The sequence below is a fragment of the Vanessa atalanta genome, chromosome 29 (assembly GCF_905147765.1).
Source record: "Vanessa atalanta chromosome 29, ilVanAtal1.2, whole genome shotgun sequence".
NCBI lineage: Eukaryota > Metazoa > Arthropoda > Insecta > Lepidoptera > Nymphalidae > Vanessa > Vanessa atalanta.
Window position 1 is genome coordinate 5,357,464 of NC_061899.1, and position 12,861 is coordinate 5,370,324.

At 34.4% G+C, this 12,861-nt stretch overlaps 1 protein-coding gene across 1 annotated transcript; it reads left to right on the top strand.

Annotated features, from left to right (window-relative positions):
- The first annotated feature begins 204 nt into the window (after nucleotides 1-204).
- On the top strand, nucleotides 205-11,075 carry LOC125075101 (tRNA pseudouridine(38/39) synthase). Its single transcript, XM_047686716.1, has 9 exons — nucleotides 205-478; nucleotides 555-682; nucleotides 2,111-2,312; nucleotides 4,827-4,996; nucleotides 5,679-5,887; nucleotides 6,453-6,600; nucleotides 7,453-7,599; nucleotides 9,519-9,700; nucleotides 10,224-11,075. The coding sequence occupies exons 1-9, from the start codon at nucleotides 392-394 to the stop codon at nucleotides 10,307-10,309; spliced, it is 1,359 nt and encodes a 452-aa protein (XP_047542672.1). The 5' UTR covers nucleotides 205-391; the 3' UTR covers nucleotides 10,310-11,075.
- The last annotated feature ends 1,786 nt before the right edge of the window (nucleotides 11,076-12,861 follow it).

Consider the following 12,861-nt stretch of genomic DNA (forward strand, 5'->3'; position numbering starts at 1 on the left):
ATTGAACGATGAAAATTTAGAAGAAATTAATAAATGTATTAAAGACGTCATTCGTATGTTTTTAATTGTGATATAATTTAAAAAATCGATATTACTAAATAAATTGATGTATTGATACACACAGCTTTTGACATTTGAACGAAATCAATAATTTGTGATTTTGTATTTGACAAATGTCATTTAAAAATGTTCACATTTCTGAATAACATGTTGATTCTCTTCGTATTGTTATAAATATCTAACTTTTATTGATACTTACTTACTGATCAGCAAAGTCATATCATTTACCGATAATCATCTTTAGTATATCCTTCATAACATTAGAAGTACATATTTTACAAGTGGTCAACAAATATTTTTTTTTAAAAAAACAAATATTAAATTGTAAATTATGACAGAAAAATTAAGCAAAACCTTTTTAAAAAGAAAAACCAAAATAGTCCTGACAAGAGAGCAACTCTCACTATTGGATAAAAATGTAATTTATAAAAAAATACATGAAAAAAAAAAAAAAAATTGATATTGATTTTCTAACCTCTTTGGTATAATTACAGGAATTAATTGATAAAATAATATCACTAGACGCCCAAAATACACAGTTAAAGAATATTATCAATAAAACAACCGGCACTTCAAATGTGGTACCTACGAATGTAAAAAAGAGAGAATTCGACTTTTCAAAGTAAGACATTTTTTTCTCGTCTTAAGACTAAGAAACAAAAATATAATTCCACCGATTAAATAAAAAACTAAATTATTTCTTTTGACTTAACTTGCTTGCAGCTATATAATAAGTAAATAAATTCTTTTGTTCTTTTTTCATTGGCATATGTTCTAGATATGGGATTTTCTCTTAGCTGGCGATGTCTTATTAAAAGCTACTGAGTGAAAGATTACATATATGTCTTTAAATGATTTATGTAGACTATATTTATTCCTTTTAGTTCTGTAGGTTCTCATATAAGAACCTACTTGAATGAAGTTTATTTTGAATTTGCTATTAGATAGTGAAGTTAAGCAGAAAGCAAAATTGCATCATCGAAAAAAAAATTCGACACCTTTATATAGATCTAACACTTTGTAAAATTTTATCACAAGGATTCAAATTCTAGTGTCTGTAGATTTTAAATTAAAATAAATCTTCCATTATTCCACCATCCAACATTATTTATATTGGATTGTTGTATGTGACATTGTAGTATAGACATTGTTAAATATGAATTCATACATATATTGTAAAATTATACTAAATGTGAGCCGAGATGACTACAAACAAGTGAATCTTAATGGAAGGTTACAAGATTATGCACCTTAAAAATTGCATATGCTTGATTTGTGTTTATAAATAAATTCATGCTTGATGGTCGTGAATTATCGATGAAACTTGACGTGTTTAATGAAAATCTGCTACTTGTGTATGCACTATGTTTACGTATGTTGGTGTAAGAAGGTCCAAACCTCCTCAAAATAAGTAGCCTTAGCCCAGCAGTGGAGTATATACAACCTTTTACTTTTGAAACTGAAATGGCCAGTCATATGCTTGTATAATATTTGTCAATAATTCTTAAATCCTGATGCTAAAACGGCCAATGATATTGGCCCTTAACCCTTAGTATCTTAGTATATAATTTATACTGTATAGTCTAAGATTGTGTGAAAGACATGCCTATAAAGAATGTTACTTGTGAGACATCAGACAGAGAAGTATAGAAGAAAACATGCTGCACATTAACAACCTGTAAATTTCCACTGCTGGGCTAAGGCCTCCTCTTTCTTTGAGGAGAAGCTTTTTGGAGCAATTTCCACCGTGCGCAAGACATGAGACATGACGCGCCGAGCCCAGATAAAATTGGGATAAGGGCAGGAGGTTGATATAGTCAGGATAGAAACAGCAAAATGGATGTTCATTTTACCTACCTTTACACCTTTTTGCATAAAATTGTCTGTATTAAAAATATTATGCTTGTACTGTTTAAGCTCAATAAGTGTAGTATATTTAAAATGATGTAGGAAATAGCAAAAACATACATTCCACTCAAAAATTTACTTTGATTGTTTAAGCTCAACGACAGCCCAATAAAAATGTATATCGATAAATAAATGTTTACAGATGTTACTATCGTAAGATTTTCCTACAAATATCCTACTTCGGCTGGGATTATCACGGTTATGTTGTCCAGGATGACTCGCCTAACACCATTGAAAACCATCTTTTTCAAGCATTGATCAAAGCTTGCCTGATCGAATCGAGGGAGAAAGCAAATTATAATAGATGCGGACGTACAGACAGAGGCGTCAGTTCATATGGACAGGTATTAAATGTATTTTAATAAGATTATTTAGTCAATGTTGGTGAAGAATTATTGTTGTGATGTTCTCTGCGTAATGTGCAATCGGTTCTAAAGCTATGAGAAAATCTGTTCTGTGATACTGTCATGCGGAGCGGTTCATTGGAGTTCTATTGCTCAGAGCTACTGCCGGTCTTCTAGCTCTAGGTGATGGTCTTGTTTTGGTTGTGTCAGATACTGTCAGTCAGTTCGTTAGAGTGACTGATTAAAGGTATACCAATTAAAGGTATTCCTAAGGTGGTGGTGGCGCATTGGTGATGTAAGGAATGGTTAATATTTCTTACAGCGCCATTGCCTATGGGCGGTGGTGACCACTTACCACCAGTTGGCCCATTTGCTAGTCCGCCTACCGATAACATAAAAGAAAGATTTTATAGAATTTCAAAACTTATGACAGGTTTTGTTTTGATTTAATTTAATTGTAAACTGCAAGTCAATATTTGGCGCCAAAATGATGAAACCTCTTTTAAATTTTTTTTTTTTAATATCAAATAGTATGCATTAGTACAATTAGAATTGGAGTTTGTGGAAAGTACTTTAATGTTGTTTAAGATTTTTCTTTTTTCATAAACAGCCGTAGTACCTCTCGGTTACCTGTCTGTTGTCTTGCATCGTGTAATGTTGAAAGATCATCTGAAAGATATAAATATAATAAATCACAATTAGTTCTATAATGCATATATTTTTAATTCAAACGTCAAAATCAAAAAGCGGTAATTTTAAATTGTGCATATAGTCCGTACACAGTTATTTTACCTCTGGCTATTAAGTTGGCTAACTTGTGCAATGTGTTGCTATAGCTGGGTTCTGCTGGGCTGGGCTATAGATGGATGTAGGCATGGCGTGGCGTGTTATACATATACTTATATAATTATATCTATACGAATGCTCATATATATTAACTACATAATGTTGTATAATGTTTTTTGGTAACAAATAAAAACAAGTACGGATTGACTTTGATTGATTCAAAATCGTTTATCTGTTTTACTTTATATTAAATGTGATTTTTCCTCGGTGTAGAGATTTTTCGAGACGTGGAAGCTATTTCACCTTCTTTAGTAATGGTGCTGATGGTTTTCTCAGAAAAACCTGTAATTTAAAAAGCTTTTATAAACTTATAACATTTAATTTACACTCACACACAAATGTAACGTTTAATATTAAATTAATGATTTCACTTGTACGCACTTAGAAAATACTTTTACTACATATAGTGCGTGCCGTGGATGGAAGGCGAATAATACCATGACCAATATAGGTACAAATCTATTTGTAAAAATTGTAATTTTATGTAATTATCATTAATATAACATTTCACTAAAGTAGAGAATTATTTTTCAACATACGGGAAATGTTTAATAGCAGGTAACATTATTTTACATACCTGTCATGGCAGCTACCCGTTTCAAACGGAATTACAGGACCTTTACTAGCTTCTTCCTTTTCGCAAAATTCACGCACAGCTAGCATGATCTTTCTCCCACTACTCTGTAATAATTCTTTTTAGTATGATTAAATTTAATTAATCACTGAATTTATATATGATATAACTTGAGAAGCTCTGAACAATTAGACGGTCAGTAATGCCAATCCAACGCGCAGCCTTTTTGATAGATGTCAGAGGTAAAATAACTGTCAACGGACTGTAGTCTTTTTGTTCATACGTCAAAAGTACTGTCACTTTAATCATTGACATATTAAATATATTTTGAATACTACACACACTATACCCTGTTCAAGTTAGCTTGATTTTTTTGTAAGACGGGTTAGTGATGAGAAAAAGATAATATAACATATGTAACAGTCGATGGAACGATGGAATGCATAATTCAAATCAAAATTATTATTTTTTTTTAACTTATTTTTCTGAAAAGAGTTATACCATGTATAGAGACCCCAATCACTAGCCAAAGAGCGTTGGCGCAGCCTCTTTGATAAACGTCAGAGGTAAAATAACTGTGAACGGACTGTAAACATAACCTTAGAAATAGTTGTCAAAGTCAGTTGACAGATGACATCCAATAATTTATGTTAGAAATTAAATCCTACGTGACATTGGCGAAATAATCTGTGGCACTATTAAAAACTATTTAACTAAGAATTGAATTGTATTAGAAATTCAATATATTTGTCGAATTTATTTGTTTATTGTTGTAGCATTAGTTACTCCTTATCACATCAGCTATCTAACAGCGAAAGTCCCGTCAAAATCAGTCCAGCCGTTCCAGAGATTACAAAAAACAGAACAAACATACAAAAATTGATAAAGATGTTATTTTGGTATATATACCGTGTATACATTAATATGAATTTAGTAAAAAGCGTTTATTTTAATATTACAAACAGACACTGCAATTTTATTATATGTATAGAAGATAAGGATAAGAACATCGTTTATTTATATCACTCCATAAATATGTATATATAGACATATATTTTTATAGAAACCAAATAATATATATGTATAACTTCCAGGTTATATCAATAACAGTCCGCAGCAGGCATCCACCATCCGATCAAAATCATCCCAGCGCCTTATCGGTTGAGTTACCATATTGTAAGATGTTGAACCGGTTGCTGCCGAAGCAAATCAGGGCTATAACCTGGTTGCCTCTCCCCGACGACCATCTTCGATTAAGCGCAAGGTAATAAATATATTGGACAACATCACATACATAACTCTGATTCCAATGTAAGTAGCTAAAGCACTTGTGTTATGGAAATTAGAAGTAACGACGGTAACACAAACACCCAGACCCGAGACAACATAGAAAATTAATGAACTTTTTCTACATCCCGGAAGTTGCGTATCCTTGATAACCGGTGTACACACTACTCGACCACGGAGGTCGTCAGTCGTTATGACAGCATATTAAAATAGTTATTAAATGACAGTCAACCAAATGAGCTGGTTTTGCAAACAGCGTTTGAAACTGACCTTAAACTGCATCCAAGGGGTGTCTAATACAAGTTTGGAAAAAAAAGGTCTCTAATCGCATTAATTGTTAGAGCGTTGGTGTGCTAAAGGATATTATAACACCAATGACTTTAGTTGATTGTTCTAGGCTGTTTCAAATGACGATAATATTTTTGTTATTATTGTACATGAAAACATGACTTCTATACATGTGAAGATGAAAAAAAAAATAATAAAATCTCGCTGAGTTTCTTTCGCCGGTTCTTCTCAGGTCCGAGGTACTAATTTCCGAACCGGTGGTAGATTTTTGAATATCAATAAGCAAGTGTGATCGCTTCGGTGTTTAATAAAGATTTTTGACGTCTTTATTTTATGTCATACCCAACTTAAAACCTTTTTTTAAATTTTAGATTCGATTGCAAACTACGTCAATATAAATATTATTTTCCCAAATCGACGCTGGACTTGAAAGCGATGACCGAAGCGTGCGGACAATTGATCGGCGTTCACGATTTCCGCAATTTTTGTAAAATGGACGTCGGCAATGGCGTCATGGTCCACATGCGTGAAGTATTTTCTGCGTGTATTGTACCATTTAATGAAAAGGATACCGATGAACGTAAGTTATTATAATCATAACTGGCTGAAGGTGTTTTTTTTCTGACAGTACAACCCGGTCACATTGACGTCATAGGGAATTACTAGTACCGTTTGAAAAATAACGTCACTAACAATATTTTTTTGTTTAATGCTTAAAATAATTAATAAGTGATAGATATAAGGCCGCAGATACTGAAAAAAGTTATAAGTAACAACCCGGACTCTAGAAATTTTTGTGTACACTCCCGTGCCTCGGAGGTGATTAATAATTTTGTACAGGTCAACGATAGACCAAAAAAAATTATTGATTTTTTAGTCGAAGACATATATCTGCGAAATTCGTATAGTCGAGATATTTCGATATCCATGAAATTCAAATTGACGTTTTTCGTGTACAGTAGTTAGTATGTTTGTATTTTTATTTGTTTACTTTTATTTATTTTAACCGAGCGCAGAACTATACTTTCTTATACCTAACATCTGACTTCGAACCCATAAAACGCGAGCAGAGTCGCGTGCTACTACTAATTATGTATAAATATCTAAATAGCTAATTCATAATAATGGTACGTTTTCTATTATAGGAACATCGATGTACGTTTTCGTAATAGAGGGCAACGCTTTCCTCTGGCATCAAATAAGATGCATTATGAGTATTTTATTGTTAGTGGGGCAAGGTCTAGAATCGCCTGGCATCGTACAGTATCTCCTAGACGTTGACGGTAATCCACGGTAAGTTTAAGTTAATAGATTGAATATCTTGTTGACTTCGTTAGATACCATCTCAAAGACAACTGTGCGGGATATATAGTGCACATGTGTGTGTAAAAACACAACGAATTCTCATTATTCTGTAGGACAGCAAACGTAACCGGAAAGAATCTTTATATGCGTCTTGGTGGTAGGGCTTTGTGCAAGCTTATCTGGTCAAGTAACCCAACTCATCAGATGTTATACCGCCAAACAGAAATTCTTCGTATTCCTGTGTTCCGGTTTGATAGGCGAGGCAGCGTAACTGGTACGAGAGATATAACATCCTAGTTTCCATGGTTTGGACGAATGTTTACTGTTGAATGAACTGGCGGAAATCACGTGGAAATGAAATCAAATCGTTGTGATGATTTATAATCAAATTTAAGATACTGTTCTTATTTATTGTCAGCACATATTTAGTTTAAGTAGATTTATAGCTTTATTTTTTATTGCAATTGCACCAATTTAAGGTATGATTAATTTATTGCCAAATTATTTGGTGGTAGGGCAAGCCCGTTTGGGTAGGTACCACCCACTCATCAGATATCTACCGCCAACAGCAGTATTCAGTATTGTTGTGTTCAGGTTTGAAGGGTGAGTGAGCCAGTGTAACTACAGGCACAAGGGACATAACATCTTAGTTCCCAAGGTTGGTGGCGCATAGGTGATGTAAGGAATGGTTAATATTTCTTACAGCGCCATTGTGTATGGGCGGTGACCGCTTGGCCTTGACCATCAAATGGCACATTTGACGTCCGCCAACCGATACCATAAAAATTGACCTAATTGACAATCCTCTTTCCTGTTACGAATAAAACAATTAATTTACAGGAAACCTCAATACAATATTGCTCTGGATACTCCTCTGAACTTCAATAAGTGCACGTATGACATTGAGGATCTCTGGGTTTATGATGAGTACGAAATAAAGAACGTTATCATAAACGCTCAGAAACTTTGGACGGAATACAACGTGAAGTAAGTCAAAATATATTAATTCGGCTTTTAATATAAATGTAATTTGTATTACATACATATATAACATGACCACGGAGGTCGTCATATAAGTTTCTTGCCGGTCGTTCTCGGTTGAATCTGCATTCTGAACCGGTGGTAGCTTCAGTTAATATACTTTGTTAAATGACGATTCAAAAGTGTTTGTAAAAGCCTACTTGAATAAAGTATGTTTTGATTTTGAATGGGGGTCCGCCGTCAACTCGGCGTCAAGTCATCAGACATGGTGACCTTCGAAATAAAACTCTAGTCGTTGACGTTAGTAATGTATTTATAATATTAAATCAGAATAACCTTAAAATATTTCACGATTAACAAGATGGAGGACGATTCAATTGTGAAAATATTGAAACACATCGTTATGTCATGACACATTCGTCCTGTCTCTCTTTAACTTTACGGTAACTTATCTGTGGGAAGGAGATGAAGCGAATAGGAAACTGATTTCGTTATAAAAACCGTTTCATCTCTTTCTCACAGGTGGGTTACCGTAATGTTGAACAAAGACGGGATGATATCTGGAATCGGATATCAACATCGATATTTAATCCAAATATCCGTTTTACGACCGATGTCACCAAAATCTGTACGAGACTTGTTTGTTACGTCAGACTGACATAGTGGCGTCCTCTATCTAGCTTCCAGCTTAACGTTGCCAGCTGAACACAATAAATTATCAAAATTAATCCCAATTAAACTTCTTAATGCTTTAAAATTGACATTCAACAAAATAACATTACATAGCTGAGCTATCAACAAATCTACAAGCAATTTAAACTTGTTCGTGAACAAGACATTCGTAGATAATGTCGAAATATCGATCTCCACAAAATAAAAACTTAAAACATGATAAATATCCCGTTTTAAATACTTGTAGTAATGAGAATAACCATGTTAATTTAAAATCTTATATTACCAAATCGTTTGATATACGTAATATCTATATACAATGTTCCTGTGACGTCAACGAATTAAATGATACCCCTTAATAATATATGTAGTTTTAAGACCAAACATAAAAACCAATCGAATACGTTCATTATTTAACCCACAGGACATTATTTTTTTTCATTTCACTTATTTAAAACACCCTATAACATTATCAGAGATATTTTTACAAAAACAGCCTGTAAATTTCCCACTGCTGCACTGAGGCCTCCTCTCCTTTGGAGGAGAAGTTTTGGAGCATATTCCACCACGCTGAGCAAAAGTTTGTAGATACAAATGTGGCAGAATTTCGTTGAAATTAGACACAAACAGGTTTCCTCGCGATGTTTTCCTACACCGCCGAGCACGAGATGAATTATAAACACAAATTAAGCACATGAAAATTCAGTGGTGCTTGTCTGGGTTTGAAATAGCAATCATCGGTTAAGATGCACGCGTTCGAACCACTGGGCCAACCTCCTCGTGGGAAGCCAATATTCAAGCTGGTCCAATTTGACAAACCAATCAGATGAGACTTATTCTATGATTAACAAACTGGCAGCCAAACGTATACTCAGAACTGTCAGAGATATTTTTACATGGATATACTAGAGGGTCAAAAACTTACGGCTAAAATGGGTCAAACGTTGCCGTTCCGAATTATTCGTTCACAAATTTATGAACATAAATTAATGTCGGCTGACGTCAAAGGGGACTGCGCGGGGAGCGGGCGAGTGGGTACTAATTTTGCGTAAAATATTTTGTTTGATAATTTCACTTTTTTTAGTGTCGTCTTTTGTTTTTTCGATAATATTGTCAGCCTTATTTTAATGAGTATCATTATATGTCTTGACGTCGCCGCCAATATAAGTTCGATTGGAATAGGTTATAGTTACTTTATAAGCAAAAACTTAACCCCCCCACCTACTATTTTTCTAACAACTTTTTGCTTCCAGAACAACAATAATAAGGGATTTTATTCGAAACTTGGAGGGTATGTATGAAAAATTCGTGGAGGGACCGACGGACGATTCGATATACGTGAAGAGCGATAAAGTCGTTAGCGCGTACATAGACAGTCTGCTCCAAGGGTCTAAAGCTAAGGTATACAAGCCCTTGATGAAGAGGCAACTGTGCTGTAAGTATTCCTCTTGCTATCTTCTGTGTAGTGTTATAGTGTTTATGGGACGATAGCTGCACATAATAAAACGGTTATGCTCTCATTTTGAGGAGCTCCAGCCGTATGCGCAGAGAATAAAAGAGGATTCTTGATTGAAATTTATAAAAATGTTACAATTTAACAAAGAATTAATTTTATAGAGTTAGAGAGCGGTACTACAATTGCTTAAGTAATGCTTAGCTAGCTAGCTTAAGTAAGCTAATGTAAATATTCTATATGAACTCTAATTTATATTATTTGATATATAAAAAAATTCATTTAAAAGATTTTTTTATTATTTTGGCGCCAAGTGTTTAAATGAGTAACTTGCAGTTTACAATGAAATAAAATCAAAATAAAACCTGTATTACACTGTAAACCTGTACTACCCATATATTTCGAAAATCCAAAATGATCTTTTGAATAACGCGAAGTTTCGCGCGCGACCACTAGTATGTAAATTAAGCACGACCTTTTATTGATTTAAACATTTCCTTTACAGCAAGTATAGAGAATAGAATCGATCATTACACGAAGAAGCAAAAATTAACTCCAGTCGAAGATGCAGATGTTGAAATGAAGACTTAAATGGATTTTTATAACCTTTTTGTATGTATATGAAGGGGGGGGGGGGGTCTCGCATCATCTTTATCTAGAGACATGAGGGTTGTGGCCTCTACTGGGTATTATATGGTTATGAGGCTCTGGGGCCGTAAAGGAGTGGAGGGTGGCAGCCCTAATTATTATTTTATGAACTAATTTGCTAACTGTCATTTTTACTATTCAGGATTGTCAAAAATATGTGTACTCTTTGTACAAGTAATGATTAATACAATAGACTTTAATAGTTTGACTATATCTAGATATCTAAACATATATTACATTAAAATTGTTAACACGTCGTTTTATGAGACCCCAGGGACCCGTTCGCCCTCCAATAAACTTCAAGACAATCTTGGTACGCTTATAGCAGATTGGTGTGTAGAACTCAACCGACCTATAGCTCCACGACTTTGTCGAAGCACACCCGACATCGCGCGACGTGTGACGTAGTAGTTGTCGCCAAAATCTGTTGATAAGTGGCGCGCTTCCCTTCCCTATTCGTCTAGTACAAAGTTGATGTCTTACAGCGCCATCTAGTGGCCAGTTCCAACCAAAAAATACTTTATTCACATAGGCTTTTACAAGCACGTTTGAATCGTCATTTTACAGACGCATTGAACGTTAAAATGCCTGTTCGGAATGTAGATTCTACCGAGAGGAACCGGCAAGAAACTCTATAGTAACTCTTTTCTAACATTGGATGTATAGAGTTATGTCAGTTAAATACAATTATATATAATAAATCCTGTCTGAAAGTTTTTTATCATCTATATATCGAATCTTGTATAGTTTTTAAATCTCAATTTCCTACATGAGAAACTAAATATCGCTTGGTGGTGGGGCTTCATGCAGCCCCGTCTGGGTACCACAAAAGCATCAGATATTCATCCGTCAATCAGAAATATTTAGTATTGTTGTGTTCTGGTTTGACGTGTGAATCAGTGTAACTAAACCCGCAAGGGACTTGGCTCCCGAGGTTGATAGCACATTGGCGATGTAAGGAATGGTTAATATTTCTTACAGCGCCTGTTCTATTCTATAAAAATAACAAAATATGTGTCAAATTTTAGACATAATAGTAATTGATATTAATTAGTTTTCGCTCAGTGAAAATTCTTTATATGGCATAAAGAAAAAACAGTTTTGGTGCAACAGTATTTGTGGTCGAGGTCGGCTTTTAAGCGAGTATCTTTTGATGGGACGTGATCCTTTCATATATTGACATATACATAAGCATAAACATAAGCAGCCCGTAAATGTCCCACTGCTGGGATAAAGGCCTCCTCTCCCTTTGAGGAGAAGGTTTGGAGCATATTCCACCACGCTGCTCCAATGCGGGTTGGCGGAATACACATGTGGCTGAATTTCGTTGAAATTAGACACATGCAGGTTTCCTCACGATGTTTTCCTTCACCGCCTTGCACGAGATGAATTATAAACACAAATTAAGCACATGAAATTTCAGTGGTGCCTGCCTGGGTTTGAACCCGAAATCATCGGTTAAGATGCACGCGTTCTAACCACTGGGCCATCTCGGCTCTTATTGACATATGTATTTTCTTAATCTATTATACAAAGAAAACAGGTTTAATCGAAGGAGTGAAGAAAAAAAAATAGTGCTGCTATATTAAGCACTAAAACAGTTCTTGTTTAATATATATTTATTTAACTATTCTACTAAACTACTTATATCAATTTCACTCCCAAAGATCTTCGCGATTGTATACCACAGACTATGCAAGATCTCGACCAATGACATCGCGTCAAATCAAGGTCAAAGTTCTTCATCTGTCTTTACTCCTGTAGTTTTAATATCCTGCTCAGTACTACATTAATAGAATTTAGATCAACAAATGTAATCTTCTGTGTCTGTTTGTGTGTGTGTGTGTGTCTATGAAGTATATCAGTATCATGGTAAATATTTTATTTATCTTATCGATATTTTCAGTCATAGTAATTTTAAGGTATATTCGTCTATATTCGTGACCGGTCTCAGTGTCGATGTTCGATAATCTGATATAAATATGGAGGCTGTTTTTTGAACTGCAAGATTCAGAGGCTATGTTCTTGATTGGCGCGTTCAGACTGACTCGTTTGCTGTGGGGGAAAACGGTGTGACGTTCTCTTAAGCATGTCGCTGCGGTGTGCCTCTTGTGTGTGCGTGGCGCGTATACTATATCCTTCGTTGTGTTTTATATTTTTACATTTATTACGATTTTTTTTTTGTTTTTTTTTTTTATTTAATTATGATTTATTTTAATAATATACAAAAGCGATCTTCAAATCTTCACTTCACTTTTAATATTGATCGATTCGGTTTCATGTAAGCATGTGCACCATTTGTGAAGTGCTCCAGGAGTTAGGTATCGTAATACTGCTTGCGTCCTGGTACTTATTGTGCTAAATCGGGCCTGTGAGCAACATTTCAACGAAAGATAAAATCGGATTAGCGGAAAATCGTATTAAAAAACAGCCTGTACATACAGATTAAAAGAACATATTTTACTATATTATATAAGATATGATTAATGTATTAA

Bases quoted from the DNA above. Each gene is read 5' to 3' on its own strand.
- LOC125075101 (XM_047686716.1), top strand. From the start codon at position 392: ATGACAGAAAAATTAAGCAAAACCTTTTTAAAAAGAAAAACCAAAATA. The intron at 479-554 runs GTAATTTATAAA...GTATAATTACAG, and splicing joins TCTCACTATTGGATAAAAAT to GAATTAATTGATAAAATAAT. The intron at 2,313-4,826 runs GTATTAAATGTA...TATAACTTCCAG, and splicing joins GCGTCAGTTCATATGGACAG to GTTATATCAATAACAGTCCG.